General features: G+C 44.1%; 1 protein-coding gene across 1 annotated transcript in view; it reads left to right on the top strand.

Annotated features, from left to right (window-relative positions):
- The window catches only part of ERBB3 (erb-b2 receptor tyrosine kinase 3), a 96,718-nt gene that overhangs the window by 69,298 nt on the left and 6,214 nt on the right, over window positions 1–21,206 (top strand). Inside the window, exons 14-26 of the mRNA XM_063293504.1 lie at window positions 86–176; window positions 3,298–3,452; window positions 5,122–5,175; window positions 8,625–8,766; window positions 10,008–10,127; window positions 11,934–12,032; window positions 13,860–14,045; window positions 15,456–15,611; window positions 16,146–16,221; window positions 18,450–18,596; window positions 18,758–18,855; window positions 19,686–19,835; window positions 20,777–20,848. Of these exons, the coding sequence (XP_063149574.1) occupies window positions 86–176; window positions 3,298–3,452; window positions 5,122–5,175; window positions 8,625–8,766; window positions 10,008–10,127; window positions 11,934–12,032; window positions 13,860–14,045; window positions 15,456–15,611; window positions 16,146–16,221; window positions 18,450–18,596; window positions 18,758–18,855; window positions 19,686–19,835; window positions 20,777–20,848 (1,546 nt within the window). The remainder of the gene's footprint in view (window positions 1–85; window positions 177–3,297; window positions 3,453–5,121; window positions 5,176–8,624; window positions 8,767–10,007; window positions 10,128–11,933; window positions 12,033–13,859; window positions 14,046–15,455; window positions 15,612–16,145; window positions 16,222–18,449; window positions 18,597–18,757; window positions 18,856–19,685; window positions 19,836–20,776; window positions 20,849–21,206) is intronic.

Below are 21,206 nucleotides of genomic sequence, written 5' to 3'. Positions count from 1 at the left end.
AGCCGAGGGCACTTGGTTCCCTCCTCCCTGGTTCCATCCTGAACCCACGTTTCTAACACTTCCTTTGTCCCTTGGCTACGTGCAGGGAGAGTCGAGAATTTGCTCAAGGGGACGTTTGCTTGCCGTGCCATCCACAATGCCAGAAGATTGAGGGAGGCCTCACCTGTAATGGACAAGTATGACCGAACACATTTTTTAAGGAAGCAGTGAGGGAGGGGCTGGGAGGGAGTACAAAAATCTCTTCATTTAAATTACTTCTTCATTTAAGCTCTCTCTGTCCTGCATTTTCAGATGTAAGAGGCAGTTTACAACATCTAAAATTATTTCCAAGAGTTGTCCTGGGGCAAAACAGCTGCTCCTATCTCCTACCCCTATGGCTGCTTTTCCTAAACAGATGCAGCCTTTCCTGAATGCTAGACAGGAAGAGCTGAGATGTTCCTCTCCTGGGAAGTAGCTCCTGGGGGACAGTAAAGGCCCTGTTCCTTGTAGGCGGCACATGGAGAAGATTACTGTGAACAGGGTCACTTTGGGAATATTTTTACAGGTGCTACCCTCATATGAACAGTGAAGCTTTCTAAAGTTTGGGTCCCAGGCCCAGATGCAGAGCATTGGCTGCCCCAGAATTGTTTCATTTTCTTTTCCAAGTACTGAACTAAGCATATAAGAAATTAGCTAATTAGTTTACAGGTAGTTCTTGGTTAACCACAGTAATTGGGACTGGCAACTCTGTCACTAAGTGACGCAGTAGTATAGTGGAAAATCATGTGACCATGCCGACTTATGACAGCTATTCCAGTTGTGGTTGTTAAGCGAATCACACATGGTTGTTAAGTGAGATGTTACGTGACTGCGATTTGCAACCTCCTGCAGTCTTCCTCATTGACTTTGCTTGTCGGAAGTCATAAGTCTCCTCATTAAAGCAGTCATAACTTGGAATGGTTGCTGAACGAGTGATTGTTAAGCAAGGACAACTTTATTTATAGAAAAGTTTACATGCTGCCCTACTTCAAGGGGTTCAGGGTAGTTTACAGTAGAATATCAATGTTGCAATCATGCAACTTTTTATTTCTAGAAATGTAGTCTGTTATTTATCGTTTGGTTTTTAACAATAAAGAACAAAATATCATTTCCATAAATAAAAAAGTTGCAGTGGCAGCCCACCATCTGTACTGAAGGCTCCTCAGAGGTGAATGATTTTCACAGCCTTATGAACGATGATTTGGGGGTGGGGGGTCCTTGTGCCGTAGGGCCAAGGTGTGCCAGAATATGGGGGTTCCTATGAGAAGACAGGTTACCAGGTACCCAGTCCTTTCACCTCACTAGGGAAGGAGCCCTCTTGAAATGAATGCACCAGATGGGCTGAATCTGGGTGGGAGAGACAGTCCTGTAACTACACAGCTGTTGAGCCATGTAGCCTTTATAGATCACAACCAGCATCTTCACAGGAAGACCATCACCAACCAAAGTACAGGGAGTCCTCGACTTAACATTTAACGATGGTCCAAAGTTATGACAGCCTTAGAATGGGTGCTTTATGGCCTGTATAGCACTTCCAAGCATTGCAAAACATCGACCACCCCCGCGGTCACACAATCACATTTTGGGTGCTTGGCAACCAGCCTGCATTTACGGCCAGTTGCAGCATCCCACGGTCATGTGATTGTGTTTTGCAACATTTTTTGCCGTTTTCTGGCAAAAAAAGTCCATTGTGGAAGCTGGATTCACTTAATGATCATGGTGATTCACTTAACAACCACACTGATTTGCTTAACATCCACCGTAAAAATGGTCATAAAATCGGGTCTGGTCATGTGGTGACTCGAGTTATGACCTCAATGGCTTACGATGGAAAATCTGGTCCCAACTGTGATTGTAAGTCAAGGACTACCTGTACAACCAACTACTTGCTCTTAGCCGGGCTGCTGCACCAATAGCCACTTTTGAGTTGTCTTCAAGGGTAGCTCCATGCAAATTATGTTGCAGTAGTCTAGATGTGAGGTGAGGAGGGTATGAATCATTGTTATAAAGGCATCCTGGTCCAAGAAGGCCTGTGGTGACCAGGTAAAGCTGAGTAAATGCCCCCCAGCCACAGCCTCCGCCTGCTGCCCAAGCAGGAGTACCCCAAGTCAATGATCCTGTGCAGAGCCAGACTGAGAATGGGAATCAAGGCAGATGGATCATCTCAAACAACATCTTGCAGGGATTTAATTTCATCTTGTTTTGATCCATCCAGATCCTGAGAGCCTCCAGGCACAGGGTCAGGACCTCCACAGCATCTCTGGCTGAGCCTGGAGAGGCAGTATAAAGTTGAGCTTTCAGTTTTAGATAATTATAAGCCAGTTTTCCAAATATTCAGAGTGAATATTTTTTAAGAAGCATGATGAAATAGTAATACATGCATAGATGTGGCAAAACCAACCCCAGTACAAAACTGGACACTGAACAGAATGAGCCAGACTTTTGCTGAAAAAGGTAATATTTGCCATAACTTCTTAATCTTTACAGAAATGTAGAATCTTACACTGCTTCAAGATAGGGAAGCCAACACTGAGGAGCAAGGTCCTCCAGTCCTTGCTTATCCTCAGTTTACCCTGATACAGAGAGACTCACCCAAGAGGTTCCCTTGTAACACTTCAGGGGTTAGTCGTACTGCTTGCTTGCATGGCAAAGGACCTGGCTGGGGGGCGGTGGGGCACTGGTCTCCTCCTCCTAAAAGTGGAACGTTCAGAAGCTACTTTGCACTGGGTCCGGCAGGACCTGAAGGCTGATGGAGCAAACAAGATCATCTTGGCAAAAGCCTGTTTGATTTTCAGTTGTACAAGTCGAGAAAATAAGATGATCTAGTATTGCTAAGCCTCAAGACACATTCCATGGCTGTATAAGTTAAAATGGGGCAATTTCTGTATGCCTTTCTTAACAGCAGCTACTGTATGAAGAAATTTATAGGAGGATGTGACCATTTCATTACTTGCTATACTACTGACTGTCTCAGCGGATGGCAGCACTTGGCTAATGTTGCTTCAGCTTGGAAGCCAAGCCAGGCTGGCTTGGATGGGAGACCACCAGGAAATACCATGGCTGTAGGCTAGCCTGGGAAATGTTTTTTTAAAAATCCTGGAAGAAGAAATGGCAAACCTCTCCTCTACTGCTGCCAAGAAAATTGCCGTTCAATGGCAACTTGACTGATAACCCTAACTTCTGAACTGTCTCTGTCCTGGGAACTGCCTACCTGCTTTGACTCATGGCTATGGGATCATCCCCTTCCCATACACTATGGTGTCCTGTTTTCCTCCTCAGGGTGCTGATGAGTGTGTGACCTGTGCAAACTATAAGGACGGGCCACATTGCGTTGAAAGCTGCCCATCAGGGATCCTTGGGGTGAAGGGACTAATCTTCAAGTACCCTGATGCCAACAAAGAGTGCTGGCCATGCCATGAGAACTGCACCGAGGGGTAAGATTAAAAATAGTGCCCAGATTGTTGCAGTTGTGTCTTCTCCTGCACTATCTTACTGAATTCAGTCTCTCATGCTGGCTGGGGAATTCTAGGAGTTGGAGTCCAAACATCTTAAAGTTGCCAAGGTTGAAAAACACTGGTGTAAGTAATTGGGAAAAGAATATATATATACACATACATACATACATACATACATACACACATATATATATATACACACATACATACATACATACACACACACACACACACACACACACACACACGACTCTGTAGTGAGAATGATATTTGTTCCACAGGAGATACAACTTGTGTCTGTTATTTTATTTTAGCTACCAGCCTTCCTGGTTATATCATGTTTCTGGTTTGTAATCTTTGTTAACAGCCTTCTGTTGGTTTTAATTGCTAGTAACCATCCTGAGAGGTGCACAAGAGCTGTCTGGGCAGGATATAATATGTGTACAAATAATACAAGAGAACCCACATACATACGGTATCTATCGAAGTGCCTAGAAGAAAACCAACATTTCCAGGTGCCTTTCAAGAAAAGGGCACATTCAAAGATGCTAAGGTTCCTGCTCCCACCCCAAGCTCGGGGCTTAGTGATTTCAGTCCAAAGTGTGAAAATAAGATCTCTAGGTAGCAGTGAGAGTATGATTTCAGATAGTCACTTGGTTAATATTCTTGTTGGAGCTGGGCTGGCGCTGTAGCCACAAATATTGTATTGTCCAAATGTCAGGAACATGGCAGGGTGAGGAAGACAGTGGAAAGCTGCATGGAATTAGAATAGGCAAAGCTGTTTCTTCCTGGAGAACCTTCAGGTGCAGCAGTGTATGGAGTCAAGGGAGCCCAGTCCTTGTTTAGTCGCTTCCGACTCTTTGTGACTCCATGGGCCAGCCCACGCCAGAGCTTCCTGTCGGTCGTCAACACCCCCAGCTCCCCCAGGGACGAGTCCGTCACCTCTAGAATATCAGCCCAGGCCTTACAACTTGAAAATACACCTGTCAATCCAAATCATCTCCTGAGAAACATAACAAGCAATCATAGCCACGTTGGTCTGTGAGGAAGGGGGAAAAAATCTCCAAACCATATTGCACTGGTATATTTATTAGCACTACCTAAAATGATATAAAACTAGGTGCAGGATTTTGAGTTCTTCAGAATTTTTCATTGGGCAAGATGGTACTAAAAGCAGGAAATGGGGGAAGGTCCAAAATTTACGCCTGAAGTTTATGCCAGGCCAAAATCTCTGTCAAGATGGAGATTGTAGACTGAAGTATTTCTTAGTGCAAGGCATTATTAATGCCAGGTTACTCATGGTGTTTGGGGACAAAGAATCTGATTGCTCCCCCAGCTCTGAAAAAAATGAAGGCCCATAGTGCCCAGAGAGGCAAAATTCATAGGCTCCTGGTCTTGGAAAACCACAACCACAGGAGAGTCATATAACGGCTGGCCATCCCCCTGCCCTGGCCTGCTAGACACTACTACTTCTGTAGAAAACATAGTGGCTGGGTTCTTATCATAGGCTGTTCTGTGGCTCAAGGATTCTGCAATGCACTGTGGTTAGTTTATGGTTTAGGATGTTGTGTGAATCCTGGCAGCTGGATTAATTCAGTAAATCTGGGTTCAAGTCAGCAAGCTAACCCTGGGCTTCCATTCCTTACAGGTGTTCCGGTCCGGGGATTGCAGATTGCGTCGCTGTGGAACCGCGTGAGCCCAGGTACCCATCAGGAGCTGTTGGGAGGCCGGGGAGACAGGGAGGGAATGTAGAAAGATTGGGTAGGTAGAAGGAGTCTTTCTGATTCTTTCTGCGCTCCCAGATTACTAATATTAGAAGGAAACCTTACTCTTACAAAAGATTGCTGGGAGAACCTAGACCACCTAGGTGTTAAATCACCATTTTTTTATACCAAGAAAGTCCTAAATTCCATCTCGAACATCTCCTGTTCAGACAATGCGTGTGAGCAACCCACAGGCTACAGACAGCCCTTGGTGGTGTCTGCATGGCTTACAAACCCTCAGGAAGCCTTATTACCCATTTTTCACTGCCATTCGGTGGACAGCCTGCAATAGCCTCTTTACTGCAAAGCCACTTATCTTGGCTGTTTCAGGATTGCTTGACGAAGGGAAGGGAAGGGAGAAGGAGAGGGGGCAAGACTCACATCTCTACCTTGGTCCAGGGACTGAGATAGCAGCAGAGGAACTGTGTTGTTTTGCTCCTAATCATTATTGCTTCTCCCTCTGCCTGAGGTCTGATAGCCATCCCTGAGGGCCAGTGTTGAGGAAGAAGATTTTTCCTCCTCTCCTCCCAGATTCCTTCAGATAAGCTCATGCTTTAGCATGGAAGTAGCAAACTGAAGTGGGATTGCTGGGGGAGACAAGAGAGACTTGCATCTCCCCACCCTACCCCCGCATTAGTAAGCCTCACACTGGAAGGAAGAGGATGCTGTGTGAATGCATGAGGGTGTGTATTTGGGAGTACAAGAAAGATGATGTGGGCCTGTACGTATGAATTAATGGAAGAATGCATTCCAGTCCCACCTGTCACTGTTCTATCCACCACTATCCCCATCAGTGTCTGAGCCTCAAAGAGGTCTGTGGAAATTCGTGTAATTTCCATCTGCTGTATTAAAACCCATCTCAGACAGTCTCTGTCTGAAACACTGAGCACCTACCAAGCCATTCAGAGCACACAGTCCATGGTCAGTCCTCAGACTCTGGATAAGGTCTAACTTCCTCACTTTAAAGGAGGGCTGGGCCCTCTTTAAAACTTCACCCTCTTTTCGGTAGCCCCTAGACCATCCTGCTGAAATTCAATAAAGAGCCCAATTATGGCCATACAATTTTTACTCATGTTTTAAATAAGTAGTCAAGTGGCTTCATGAACTTCCAAAAAGCTTAAAATGCTCATTTTATTTTACTTTATTTTTTAAAAGGAGAGAGCAGACAAAATAAACAAGATGTCTCAGTGAATGTTATATAGGCTGTGATGACCCCTGGTTTGAATCACTTCTTAAGTATAAAGCATACCTTGAATGTAAACAACCGCTCTCCTTTTCTCTCTGTCTTCCTTGAGGACAATAGTGGCTGCCCTTTAAAATGATTGTAAGGATAATGGAGATAATGAACTGGATCAGATTTATTCAGATTAGATTAGATCCATAGGATTGGAATTATCATAATCTAGATAAAGCCACCGATTTCACTCAGTCTACATGGAACACTTGGAACACCAGAAACAGATAATTTCTTTTGGATTGTGATTATTACTTCGCTCACCCCTTGAGGAGCAGTCACCTTGGGCCAGTCACTCTCTCTCAGCCCAACTCACCTCACAGGGTTGTTGTGGGGAAAATAGGAGGAGGAAGGAGTATTAGGTATGTTCACCACCTTGGGTTATTTATAAAAATAATAAAGGCGAGATAGAAAATAAAATAAAATAAAAATTACTTAAGCAGTTTCTGGTTATCCCCCTTCTTCTCACCCCGTTTCCACTTTCTCCTGCTCCATTTGCAACCTTCTGCCTTTCTCCCACCAGTGCCCGTTGTTTGCCTGGAGGCGTTCACGGGTGGCATGAAAGGAGGGCTGGGCTACTGCAGGTTCTGGCCTGCTGCTTGAGGGTGAGGATCATCCCACTTTGATCTCCTTCCCACGCATTTGTTTTCTCCCATAAGAAGGGAAAGGAAGTTCCCACCTTTTTGTGAAAGCTCATTTCCCTTCCCTTTCTCCTCATGCTCTTGAAAAAGCCAGGAATGCAGGAGAGAAAGCCATTAGAGCAACGGAGAAAGGGATTGCTGGCATTTGGGCTCTCTGTTGGCTTGGAGCCCGGTTAGGTGGCACCACCTTGCCTGGTCTTGAAAAGCTAAGCAGGGTCAAACCAGGTTAGTGCTTCGATGGAGGATCACCAGGAAATCCTTAGGCTAGACTGGGAAGTCAGAAAAACATTCTGGAAAAAGGGAATTGCATATGTACCATTTGTTGCCAATACGAATATTACACGCTTATACCCATAAACTCACCCCAAGAATTGAGTTTCATTCAAAGGAGGTCTTGTTTTAATTGCCTGGAAAGTAAACTTCTGGAATTGGGCTCCCCTTGGCAAAACACAAAACAAACAAACAAGCAAACACAGCCAACCCCCACCAAAAACCCTTCTTATGGGTGAGAGGCAGTTTCTGTGATGAAAGGGGAGAGTTTCAACAGATTATAAAACAATTTGGCTCAAACACTTTAGTTTGGATGTGTTTGATATTGCTGGGATTTACACTTTGTCCTGAGCCTGGCAGTTGGAGCAGAACAGAATAGCTCAAAGCAGAGCAGGTTGGAGAGTTTCTGGACATGGCTCAAGACAGATATCTCTTTGCCACTGGCATAGGGAAGGCCTTGAGGAGCAACCGGCTAGTGAAAGGGGTGCAGGAGGTGCTCTGCTCTCCAAGAAAGGAGAATGGCAGAGGCATTTATGAGGAATTGCCCCCAAGCATCTGCTATCTGGGTTGCCTTCCGCCCTCTAATTTGGTGGCACCTCTGATGCTCCATCTCTGGCTTGCAAAGGATCGTAGAATCATGGCAAGCTCTTTGATGCTGGGCAACACTGATGGAGGTTCACAACATTTGTCTTGATTGTCCTAGGGCTTCATCTGCCAAATGCATCACTCCTTTGCTGAAGCATCTCCAACACCAAGCCTTTGTGTACTAAAAATGATCATGAGCAACCTTCTCAAAAATATATATAAATACAAATAATATAAATAAATGTGCCCGCTGGGTAAATTATTTATATGAGCATTCTGTTTTGGAATGTTCAGCATGTTCCACTTTCATTTTCTGTGGTAATTCTTAAAAGAGGTCTGAGAGGGTGAGGTTTTTTTCTTATTCCTAAATTCAGATTAAGCCCATTTTCCTATATTTGCCCATTAATTCTGCCTCTGCCCTTCCTACAAGAAAAATCTTACATGTCTGCCATCCCACTACTGAAGTTTAATCAGTATGGCCTTCTCATTTCACCAATTCCAGCTTGAGGGCCAGAAACTTGTTTTCAGATGAAGACTAGGATGTTCAGGTTACTGAAATCTCTCTCCCCCCACTCCAATCTTCTTCCTTACTGTTTTTTCTCTGCCTGTGTGGAGCCGTGATGCATGCACAGTCCTAACGTACCGTATTTCTACTCAGGAAACCTCCAACAGTGATTGCTGTGATGGTTGTGGGCTGCCTCTTCGTCTTCTGTTCATGTGTTTTGCTCACCTTCTTATACTGCCGTGGTAAGAAGATTCAGAAGAAGAGAGCCATGCGCAGATACTTGGAGAGAGGGGAGGTAAGACGATATACCTATGCCACCTTAAGGATCACAGGTAACCAGTCAGATTTGACCATACGGAGGGAAGGGGGAGACTTATAGTACATTTATTATCCAAGACCTCATCCTGGTCAGTTTCTGTTGAGGGGCAGCAGTCTACTAAAGCTGCAGTCTTCTCTGGGAGTAAGTACAAATTAAACCCAAAGAGGCTGCCTTCAGAGTGTAGAACTGGACTTTGCATGAAGTCTAGTCAAATACCTTGAAACGGGAAACATCACAGTACAGCAAAATGAAGGAGTGTTCCATGTAGGGGTGCCTTTTATGTGCACTGATATGTGCAAAATATGTTTAAAAGGGTAGGCTTCAATTGCCCAGTTGTGCCCGCCATTTGACGCTGCTAACACTTCCCTTCTCCCCACCCCCACAGACACCCCTGGGTCTATCAGGGCTGCAACTAGGGCGGGCAAGCGGGGCATGTGCCCCGGGCACCGCGCTGAGGGGGTGCCAAAATGAGTGCTGGGGGGGCACCAAAATGGAGGTGGAATCCATGTTTGCCCCAGGTGACACAGACCCTAGTTGCGGGCCTGATCAGTAGCTTTGCTCGCTGGGGAACTGATAGGAGATATTGTGACTGCTCTTTAGGACTATGAGAAATGCCTCTTCCTAAAAGAAATATTGGTCCTAAATAGAAATACTACTGGAAAGTGCTGGTATGATGGGAAAGAATTTCACAGTTGACTTATTTGGCACCATTATAGTTTCTAGAAGCTGCACTAGAGATAATAGCAGACAAATCCAGTTGAAGCGAAGCTCATTTTAAAAATCTTAAATGCTTTGGTATATTTGAGAAGCAAATTATGATGCTTCTATCACAGGAACAAGCTGCACTGGGCCCATGGGCACAAATACACCTTAGATTCCTTGTCCTCCTGACTTTAAAGATTCTTTTAACAAAAATAAATGATCAGAAAAGTTGCCTGGTGCAAAGCAAAGAACCAGCTCTCTGCATCAAATTTTTATCTCTGCAGCATATTTATATCTAAGCAAAGCCTTTGGACACCTAAAAGAATCTCACTAGGATGGGAGCAGGCAACTTGAGAAGGATAGTCTTCTCACAAATTGATGTTCTGGGATAGTATCCATTTTATGATTAGGCAAGTTTCCTGTGGTAATCCTTTTGTTTCCCACCCCTGCCCTATCAAAGAGGGATATATGAGAAAGCAAGGGTTCAGTTACCTGTTTTTGTTTCTTTCCTGTAGAGTTTGGAACCTCTGGATCCCAGTGAAAAAGCCAATAAGGTCCTGGCTCGAATTTTCAAGGAGACAGAATTAAAGAAGCTGAAAGTTCTAGGATCAGGAGTATTTGGAACAGTGCACAAAGTAAGTTGGAAACCTGGAAGGAAGAGCTTCTGTTTCTGTGTAGTTGAACATGCTTCAGACTGCTTCAAGAAGCACTGTAGCAACGGGCAGAGAATAGTGTGCTGTCTGTGAAGAAGGATTCACAACTAGACAATTATATCTAATATAGCTGGGGAAGTTGGGGAACCCAGTGAATGGGATAAGATCGCACTGGATGGTTTTTGATCCTTTGCATTGCTGTTGATTCTCTACAGCAGCGTTCCTCAACCTTGGCAGCTTGAAGATGTGTGGACTTCAACTCTCAGAATTCCCCAGCCAGCATGGCTGGCTGGGAAATTCTGGGAGTTGAAGTCCACACATCTTCAAGCTGCCAAGGTTGAGGAACGCTGCTCTACAGCATTTTGCTCATATCTGGGCTCCTCCAGGTGTGGTGGGCCTACAATTTCCAGAAGCTGACTAGGCATTCTGGAAGTGGTACTACCAACAGATCTAAATGTTAAGTGCTACTGAAAAATGAACCAGTTCCTTTCAGAGAAGTGAGCCAGATCTTCTATGCTAAGCTACAGTAGATGCAGTAAATGAGCTATCCCTAATATTTCAAAGATGAAGTCAGAAGTGATGCCTCTTGCCCTGCTTATTGTCACTTTTCATTCAGCAGCTGCTCTAGATATTTGTGAAAGCACAGTAGCCCCTAGAATACCCTCTCCTCTATGGTGAAAGAGAGAGGTTAGTGTATCAAGAACCATAGAGTTGGAACACACCATTTAGGCCATCAAGACCAACTGCTGCTCCTTGCAGGTAGCCAGAATACAGCATCCCAGACAGATGGCTGGCTATACTCCACTTGAACCCACCCAGTGAATCAGAGCCCACCGCTTCTTGTATAATTGGTTCTACTATCAAACTGCTCTTGTTATTGCAATCCTTTTTTCTAATATTTCTGTAACTTAAATACATTATTCTGTGTTCTGCACCCTGGAATTAGAGAGCAGATCCCAATGTTCTTCTACATGACATCTTTCTAGATACAGTATTTGAAGGGAAAAAATGATTAAGGGAGGAACACCATCATCTCTCTCCTCAGCCATTTTTTTAAGGCTAAGCATCCTTCAATCTCTCTTCATAGGACTTAGTTCTTAATCCCTGATCATCCCCACTGTCCTTCTCTGAATCTGTTCCAATTTCTCTAAATCCTTCTTTAAGTGCAGTGCCATGGTACTTGAGGCGTGGTCTGATCAAAGCAGAATAAAAAGGAATGATTGGTTTCCATGAATTAGATGCTATGCTTCTGTTGATGCAGCCTAAAACTGAAGTTAGCTTGTTTAGCAGCTTGAGCACACTACTATCATACGTTCAGTTTATGATCAGCTACTGCTCACAAGTATCTTTACCAAGTCAAATATTCTTCATTCTGTCCTTGTATATTTGCTTTCTGTTTCCTAAGTAACTTCGCATTTGTCTCTGTTAAACAGAGAAGTGACTTAGCTCAATAAGCTGAGGGGTATTATATAAGGAGCACCCCTGACTTTCTGCTTTGGCTGTGATGAGGCTGTAAACAATTCTGATGGTGGGCAGATATGACTAATAATCAGAACCATGACTGCTCCATGATTAAAAGTTTAGACTAATGGGATCCTCTGCTTGTTTTTTCCTGAAAAGAGAAGTGAATAGGAAAAATTCCACCTAGAGTTTGTTGAATGACATATAGGATAAGGCAGATAAGAATGTTAGAAGACCATGATTCCCAGTGATTTCTCAACATTTATTGTTTTATGAGTGGCTTCTCATTTTAAACAATTGGTCATTCCCAGTTTTCTTTCCCTTCAGGGTGTCTGGATTCCAGAAGGAGACTCTCTTAAGATCCCTGTAAGCATCAAAGTTATCCAGGACCCGAGTGGCCAACAGTCCTTCCATGCTGTGACCGACGTAAGTGCTACATAGGTCACAGGCAGAGAAGTTGGGATTGGCCTCCATAAATTCCTTGTCACTCACAGGCAGGCAGACAAGAAATTAATAGATCAGTATCTATTGATAAATCGCTGGGTATTGTGCAGTAAATCCCAAAGGGCATGGGATTCCCTATTTTTCACTGCAAGGAAATCATCTTCAGTGTGGTTGATCTGGATAGTAATGGGTTGCTTTTGACTGAACGTTGATTCAGCTTTGCTGGTCACTTTTAATTGTGTTAGAATTGCTGATAGCTGATAACTCAGAGTACATGTGAATGTATGACAACGTATCAGTTCAGCGGGTGTGCAATGTATGGTGAACTTCATCCCTGAGCTACGGTTTCTGTTGGTAGACCTCAGTGTTTCAGTAAGATCGAAGACTTCTCATCTGTGATTACTGATTCTGGTCTTCATAGTTTTGTGCTTCTCTTCGTAATCCCAATCAGAAACACACCATCTAACATGGAAGATGAAGGTCAAACATAAGTTGTTGCTTCTCCCACCTTTTAAATACATAATCCAAGGTGGTGAACACATCTAATACTCTGGCCTCCTGTGTTCCCCACAACAACACCCCTGTGAGGTGGGTTGCACTGAAAGAGAGTGACTGGCCAAAGTCACCCAGCTGGCTTTCATGCCTAAGGCAGGACCAGAACTCAGTCTCCGTGGCCACCACTTTAGTCAGTCCACCAAACTGGCTCTCAATATCCCAGCTTCTTTGCTTAGGAGTCCTTTGGGATCAGGACCATGATGCTCTGTGTGTGTGTAAAAGAGGGGGAGTTTAAGGCACTTCTACACAGCCATTGGTTTCACTCCCCCAAACTTTATTGTTCCTCTGATTTCACTCAAGTACTACATATTTTAAACAAAGTAGCTTTAGTTTATCTTGAGGATGTCTGCCCCAATTGATAACTGTGAATGCAAGTCTCCTCTTGCCAATTTCCACTTGTATGCCAGGATTAGGTCGCCTTCCTCTTCCAGCTGCACCCAAGTCAAGGGCTAGGAGAATCCAGAGGCCTCTTGGAACTGGAAAGTGAGGGAGAGAGGCAGCGCACTCATTTCCTTCCAAGGCAGTGAGTGAAGCGTGTCTGACAACAAGCAGGGCACATCCTTTAACAAGCCAGGTTTCTGAAACATGGCTTCCAGACATGTTGGTCCTATACAGTATGCTGGTTAGAACTGTTGGGAATTGTAATCCTGACACATTTGTAGGGGGTCAGACTGAGGAAGCTTGTAGTAAATTAAGTCATCTTTGTGAAAGTCAAAATGAACAGGACGTTGAAATCTACCATCTTTGCAAGAGAACTGCAGTTGGGGTGTACATTGGTAGCAGATTGGGGCAGGAGGGGCAGGACAGACCTTCGGCAAACTATGCCCAAATTAACCTGTCCATGAGCATTAAAGTGGCAGAGAAAGTACCTTGTAGATCATGCCAAGCATTAGCACTGCAAGAAGGGTTCTTATCTGATGCTCCTTCAGTGTTGCCATCAACGTAGTGCTGCTGCACGATTGCCAGTGGGCCCCAGTATTGAAAGCACAGATTGGCAGTCTCTTGGAAGCTCTTCTTGGCCGCTTTTTAGAGGAGATGGCTAACCTCTTGTATAGGCACAGGCAGGCTAGGGTTGGGGGCAGGAGGGGCTGGATAGTGAAAAGTCTAAAGCAAGCTGTGGCTGACTGGTACCACTGTTGATTCAACGTTCAATCAGCACTTATTTTTTTCTTGGAACTTTCCCAGTTCCTGCCTTCACGTTTGGCTATAATCAGATCTTTGCCCTGATGCTGTGTTTCTTTTTCTTTTGGGCAGCACATGCTAGCAATAGGTAGTCTGGATCATGCGTACATTGTCCGTCTCTTGGGCATCTGTATTGGTGCCCAGCTGCAACTTGTCACCCAACTTCTACCTTTGGGCTCCTTGCTGGAGTATGTTCGCAAAAACAGGGATGCCATTGGTCCTCAACTGATGCTGAACTGGTGTGTCCAGATTGCCAAGGTAGGTTTTGTACAAGAATAGCAGGGATCCTGTTCCAGGTCAGCTAGGATGGAGTTCATCTCCCAGGATATTGTTTGAGGGAAGGAATGCCTTCTGTTCTAGTCCCCATACACCATACTTCAGGAATTGAGGAATCCTCTAAACTATTATGAGATGTACCCCAGGGCCACCAGCAGGACAGGGGAACTGCAAAACTTCGAGGACAGAGGATGTTTTGTAGGAGTGCAAGTACATTTTCAGTGACATGAGTGGAGCTGGAGAAACTTCCCTGAATTTTTTTTAATGTTCTTTTTAACTTATCTTGCAGTTATGCATCTGTACAAGGGTGTTGTTCTCGGTTGCTCTTTTGACTCATACAGTGCAGCCACATGCCTAAACAGATCGAGTCTAACATGAACTGAGTGTACATCCTAAAACTTGTTTCAGAATTTTCTACAATGGAATAAATAATTTCATAAGTTCCACAAATCTTCAAGCTCCCTCATTTTTGCTCCTGCCCAACACATTCTTGGATGGCCCCACTGATAAGAGTTTTTGCAGATCCCTGGGTCTGCAGTCATTTCAGAACCCACAACCTCTTGAAAAGAGGGGGCATGAAATGAAATACTCAATTTACATTAGAACGAGCTGAGCTAACATGTATGGGCAGGACCGGCATAGAGTGTTACTCTTGTGAATCAGACATTCAAACCATAAGGAATCCAGCTGGCTTGAGCTTGGAAGTACAGTCATTCACATGAAGGGTCATTTTACCATGCAGGGTAGACTTGCAAAAAAGCAAAAAAAAAATTGGATAGAAATGCATATAATGATACAGAGAATTCTAAAGATTAACGTTCAGATGAAACCAGAACTGTTCTTACTGGGACTTACGGATAACCAATTAGAAAAGACTTATGGGAGGTTGGTTTTGTATACGGCAACTGCAGCGAGACCACGGTATGCACAAAGATGGAAACCTACAGAAATACCCGCAACGGAGGAATGGATTGTGAAGTTGACGGAATTTGCAGAAATGGCAAAACTGACCTGTTTGATCAGGGATAAGACAACAAGTACTTTTTTTGCTGAAAATGAAAAAAAATGAACTGGTGATTTATGGATTTGCTGATTAAAAAGGGTTGATTATGGGAAGAAGAGAATAACGATGTCATTTTAATGAGGGAGGAGAGAGCACAAGTTTGTTTGTAACTGCTGTAAAGAAGATCAGAAATCACTTCTTTATATCACTTTTTTTCTATTTGTATTTCTTTTCACACTTTTCTTACTTTTTCACTTCACATTACTCTCCTTTTTAAAAATTTTACTTTATATTATTTCATGTTCATCTTTTATCTCTGAATTTGTTTGAATAAAAATTATTTTGAAGAAGGAAATACCGTCATTCATTTGTTCCTCCTCAATATTCAGGGCATGTACTATCTGGAAGAACATCGTATGGTACACCGCAACCTTGCTGCCCGTAACGTTTTGGTTAAATCCCCTAGCCAAGTGCAAGTAGCAGATTTTGGCATTGCTGATTTACTCTACCCAGATGACAAGAAATATTTCTACAATGAAATTAAGGTTGGTGCCTGTTTGAGTGAAAGACATCTACATACATACATACATACAACTCCCACATGAGTGTTTCGTACCAGGTTAGATTCAGCTGTAGATCTGTCTGATCTCACAACATGGTCTGGTTTGGGGAGAAAAATTAATTATTCCTAGCTCTGCACTGGATTATTTGAAACTGGAGCAAAGCTGGCTTTGTATGTCAAGTGGTGACCTTTGTTGTTCCACAAGCAGTCAGTTGGGGCAGGACACCAGCTGAATGGTGCTCTTCTCATTCTTTACACTCTTCTTGATTGGCTGGAAGGACCATGACTGACACATGACATGTCAAGGCTGTATTCCCAAGGGGCTGTGGGCTACAATTTTGACAAAAATATACCCTTTAAGATTTGAAGGACCACTTTATTTCAAAAGTTCCAGGGGAAAGGAACCAAATTCAGAGTTGTTTAACCCACAAACTTCTACCAGTCTTTCCACGTATGTGTATCTGCAGGTAGATCAAATTCATTGTGAGAATTTACCTTTCTGATTTGTGTTTTTCAGACACCAATAAAGTGGATGGCATTAGAGAGCATACATTTTGGAAAATATACACACCAAAGTGATGTGTGGAGTTATGGTATGTGTCTGACTCTTGCCATCTATTAAGAATTTGATTGTGGCTGCTCAATCTTTGTTATTGTCATACGTTTCCAGAAATCAAGAAATTTTTTATTTGACCCTGCTTAGTTGTAGCTAAGTTTGCCTTCTTAGTGTTCAGATTTGTTGCTAATGACAACACAAGCATTTCAAGGAAGAGAGGCAGATTCAGGCTATGAAATATTACATTTAAATATAAATTTAAAGATCTCAGTTGAAGATCTTTTCAAGCTGAACCTTAAAATACATGTGGCATATTTAATTGAACTGAATGCTATCAGATTGATTAGTTTAATCAAATTAACTCAATCTGATGATTTTATGATTTGAACTGACTTATGTTGTTGAGTTAGTTAAATCCGATCAAGGGTGACTCTCACAGCCCTCATATACCTGCCCTCGTTATGCTTTAAGATCCTTTGAGATCTTTGGTGAGCTGATCTAGTAAGAACTCAGAGATACTGCAGAGACTTTTATCACTAACAGTCAGCATAAGAACTGTGAAGCCCTTGTTCTTTTTGTGCATGGGGAAGAGAGACCTGTAGTCTGTATTTTCCTCCTTCCAGATAAAGACATGCAGTAAATGAGAGGAATGGAGGAGCAATCTGCCCACACCCTTGGCAACTGTTTTGGTCTCCCTGACAACATTCATCTTGCTTTTTTAGGAATCCTTGTGCTAGCTATGGAGAGCTCCTGCTTGCTGATCAGTGGACCCCCACTCATGAGCACTAACCATGTCTGCTCCTGGGGTTGTAGAAGTCCTCTGGCTTATTCAGAGACTGACTACAATGTTAGGTGCCATGAGACTTTCTCCTCTAATGTTCTATGGTTTAAAACAGGGGTTTCTAACCTTGGGGGTCTGTGGAGAGATTTCAGGAGGTTTGTGAACTTGGATGGGAAAAAATTTACAACTTTATTTTCACATATACTACAGGTAGTCCTCGACCTACGATCATTCGGTCAGCAACTGTTCCAAGTTACGACAGCGCTGAATAAGTGATCGTTAACGACCAGTCCTTGGAGTTCCAGCCATCCTAGCACCCCTGCAGTCACATGATTGTGATCTGAGTGCTTGGCAACCTGTTTGCATTTTCAACGGTTTGCCAAGCGCCCCACGATCATGTGATCACCATTTGCAACCTTCCCTGCTGGCTTCCTCCAGAAAGTCAGTGGGCAAACTGTCAGGGAAGGTGGCAAATTACTGGGGCTCCCCCACCCATGCACCCTACCCCAGCCTCTCTCCACTCAGACCACGCTGGTCAGTTGCACACCCTGTGCACCTCCCCAACCTGTGCTGCCCCCTCATGCACCCACCCTGACCCATGCCTCTCACACGCCCACTCACACACCCACCCCAGCCTGCACTGCACACCCTCTCCAACCTGCGCAGCACCTCTTGCACACATCCGTGCACCCTCGTGCATCTCCCTGACCCGCGCAACACTTCTTGAGCACCCTCCCCAACCTGCACCATGCCTCTCACGCACCATCGCTGACCCACTCTGGCACCCCCATGTAGCCCCTCTCCCCCTCCCTCACCCGGCAGCAGCCACTTACGTGCCTATGGGCCTGGGACTTGCAACTTCCTGCCGGCTTCCCCACTGACTTTGGTTGTGGGAAGCCGGCAGGAAGCTGCCTCGCCTAATGACTGTGGGATTCAGTTAACAAAGACAACCAGGACTGTAGGGATTGTCATCATTAAGTGATGCGGTCAAACTTTATGACCATGTTGCTTAGCGATGGAAATTCTGGTTCTAATTGCTGTCATAAGTCGAGGACTACCAGTATTATATTATCTTGAATTGGATAGGTTTCACCAGCCCCTCAAAGCTCTTAATCTTAACAAAAAGGTTAAGAATCCCTGATTTAAAGTGACTTTTTCATCTAATCATTAGGAAATAGAGTCCTCCATTGGAAATGTAATATTCAACAACATTCCCTATAATGCGACTATATCTTCCCACTATTTTCCTTGCCCCACTTTGGGGGGATGGAGGTAGAAGAGCAGGCCACTCGCACTTCTAATTAGGACTTTGCATCCAGGACCATTCTGCCATGACTCCTGATCTGTTTCTACCAGCTAGGACACACTTACCCATCTCTTTGCCCCGACATTTTTCTCATTGTATCCTCATTGCTGTACAGCTAACCATGCAACATCTAGTGTGACCTATTCACTCGCATTTTTCATCACTTCATCCCCTACAGGAGTGACATTGTGGGAGATGATGACTTTTGGAGGAGAACCTTATGCGGGAATCCACCTTTCAGAAGTTCCTGACTTACTGGAAAAGGGAGAACGCCTTTCACAACCCCAGATCTGCACTATTGATGTCTACATGGTTATGGTAAAATGTATGTGATTTTTTTTGTACTCCATCTCACCGACACCTTTCAAAACAATGTTTTTTCATTAACTAATCAAGAATCCACAGGCTTATGGTGTCACCCTAAGGTATAGGAGATACTGTATTTGGGGTTTCCTTGAAAGATTTTCACCTTTTCTAACCTCACAGGCTGGATGATTGATGAGAATATTCGTCCCACCTTCAAAGAGTTAGCCAATGAGTTCACACGAATGGCTCGTGACCCTCCTCGCTACCTGGTGATTAAGGTCAGTTGTTGACTCCCTTTCCCAGCTGAGGTTACAATTTAAAGCAGTGGGGACCTTAAAGGCGTTAAATACTCAACCGTTTGGTTCGGCATGCATTCGTTACTTCCGTGAGACCTTGTCTTGCTTTTCTTCTGCAGTCCTATTTGGTTAACAGTTACATCCTGCCTATTAGACAGGACCTGCTCACGTTTCACTTTTCCAAGATAGGCAAATAGAAAGGTAGTGTGAGTGACATAGCGGGGCATGCCGGTTTTTATAAAAAATAAAACATTTCCTTATTGGAAATATGATCTTGGAAAACTAACATTTCCTATGTTACTGCAGAAGTAGTTACATTGCCAGGAAGTGGCTATGCCCCATTAAACAGCAGCTCAGAGGAGTTTTATAATTTTTCATCTCATAGCCAAGTTCCCTGGCATGAGAAGGGATGCCTCTAAGAACCCAAGGCTCACCACAGAACCCGCTTGAAACACAGATTCCATAGCATCTAGCTTGATATGGTAAGAGAAATATGTCTGCTGGGATTATGGAATTTGTTCGCAGTTCATCCGTAGGCAGTTTGGACTCTTCTCTCTCATCACGCCTGGACATTATTTAAACCAAGACCTGCAGGGAGTGTGGAATGGACTTCCAGGAAAACTGGAGGCCTGGTACCTCGCCTTTTTTGAAGTTAGGCTTTACCCAGAGGCCTCTCACCCAGAGACAAAATATTCTGCTTCCACCAAGTTAATCTCAATGATGTTTAATGACAGTGCTCAGCAGCTGAGGCGTGGTATTAAGAGGTTACCATTTGAAATAATGTTAAAGGTAATGCATGGCCTTCCCCACAGAGAGAAAGTGGGACACTATCTCCAGTTGAGCCACCCACACTCAGCGAAAAGGAGTTGGATGAGATGGAGACACTGGAGATGGAATCAGAGCTGGAGGAGGAGGAACTCCACAACCTCTTTGCCTCCCGGCAATGGGTGGACTCCACACGGGTAAGAAGGTCCCCCTCACCATGGTCTACGACCCTGCTCCTCACAGCTACTTTAGAATAGGACCAGAAAGCTGGGGCTGGAGCTGTAGAATGATTTATTACTGTAGATTAAACTTAGACCGCCAATGAATGTATTTGTACTGTTTGGGACAATCAAGTGAGCTGTTGGATTTCTGACTTGAGGAGATTAATTGGGGGACTCTGCCAGAAGGCCCCTTTTCACTTGGGAGAACACTTGCTTTTTGGTAGCACTGAGGGAAGCATGTTTGGAGAGAGAGAACAATGTTCTGCTGCCATAGTTGATCGGAAGAGGCTTTGCTTTCAAGTATTGTCTTATTAACTTTATTTCTCCCACTCAGAAAATGGAGGAATGTAGGATGGCCTAATACGCAGCAAAATGTCCAGGAGGCAGCATAGGGGACAGGCCAGGAGACCCGTAAGCGTGGAGCTGAGGCAAAGCAGTTGTGGGTGAATATTAGGTCCTCAGCGGGGAACTGGGGCTCCCTGGGAAACTGCAAGAGGTCAGCCTGGATCCCCAGCAGAGTGGAAGGCTGGAGACTGTGCAGCTGGAGGAGCTGCCCCTGAGGCTCCCTTGGCTGCTGAGATTTGAGGGTGGGCTTCCAGTCAGTGCAGCCCCAGAGAGTGGAACATCCAGTATCACTTCTGCACTTCCCAGAGCCTCTGTCAACCAGAGTTCTGGTAGCTCCATTCCTCAAGGGAGAATGTACAGATTTAGGATTAAGACCATTTGTAAACAAATGTTAATTCTTGCCCCATTGTATGATATTAAGTACCTTGAAAACTTTTGTTGAAAAGCAAAATGAAACTGTTCTATGTATATATTAAGAAAAAAACAATTGGTATCCAACACTGAGTCAACTCAGCTTATCCCGGTACCACCTTCTTCTTCTTTTTCTTTCCTTAAAAAAAAATCGACCCCAGCCTCCAAATCTTCTGATCTCCTCTGCTGGATACATCCCCATGAATCAAAGCAGCCTCAGTAGAAGTCGGCAGGTATGAATTTCTTCTAAACTGGTATGGAGAAAATAGCTGGAATAGAATAAGGCACTGTAGGTCCACCATTAGTATAACGGGGAGGGAGGCAGTGAATTGGGAGGTTGTTGTTGGATGGTGGGAAAGGGAAAGACTTAATGCTCTTCAGAAAATTTATCTTAGCTTTTCCTAATGTGTCTCTAAGTGAGTTGCACTATTATTCCCGGACAGTGCAAGTATTGAGTTATGCTAATTAGGAAATCTGGGAGTTGCACTCTAAATTATCAGGAGTGTGCCAGGTTGGGGAATGCTACATTAGAGGGTTGGGTGTCTGCTATGAAAGGACCTCAGGTAGAGACCTTGCAGAGTGAGGGCCATC

Source organism: Candoia aspera, chromosome 2, assembly GCF_035149785.1.
Source record: "Candoia aspera isolate rCanAsp1 chromosome 2, rCanAsp1.hap2, whole genome shotgun sequence".
NCBI lineage: Eukaryota > Metazoa > Chordata > Lepidosauria > Squamata > Boidae > Candoia > Candoia aspera.
The sequence above is the reverse complement of the archived record's forward strand: the minus strand, read 5'-3'. Positions and strand labels throughout refer to the sequence as shown.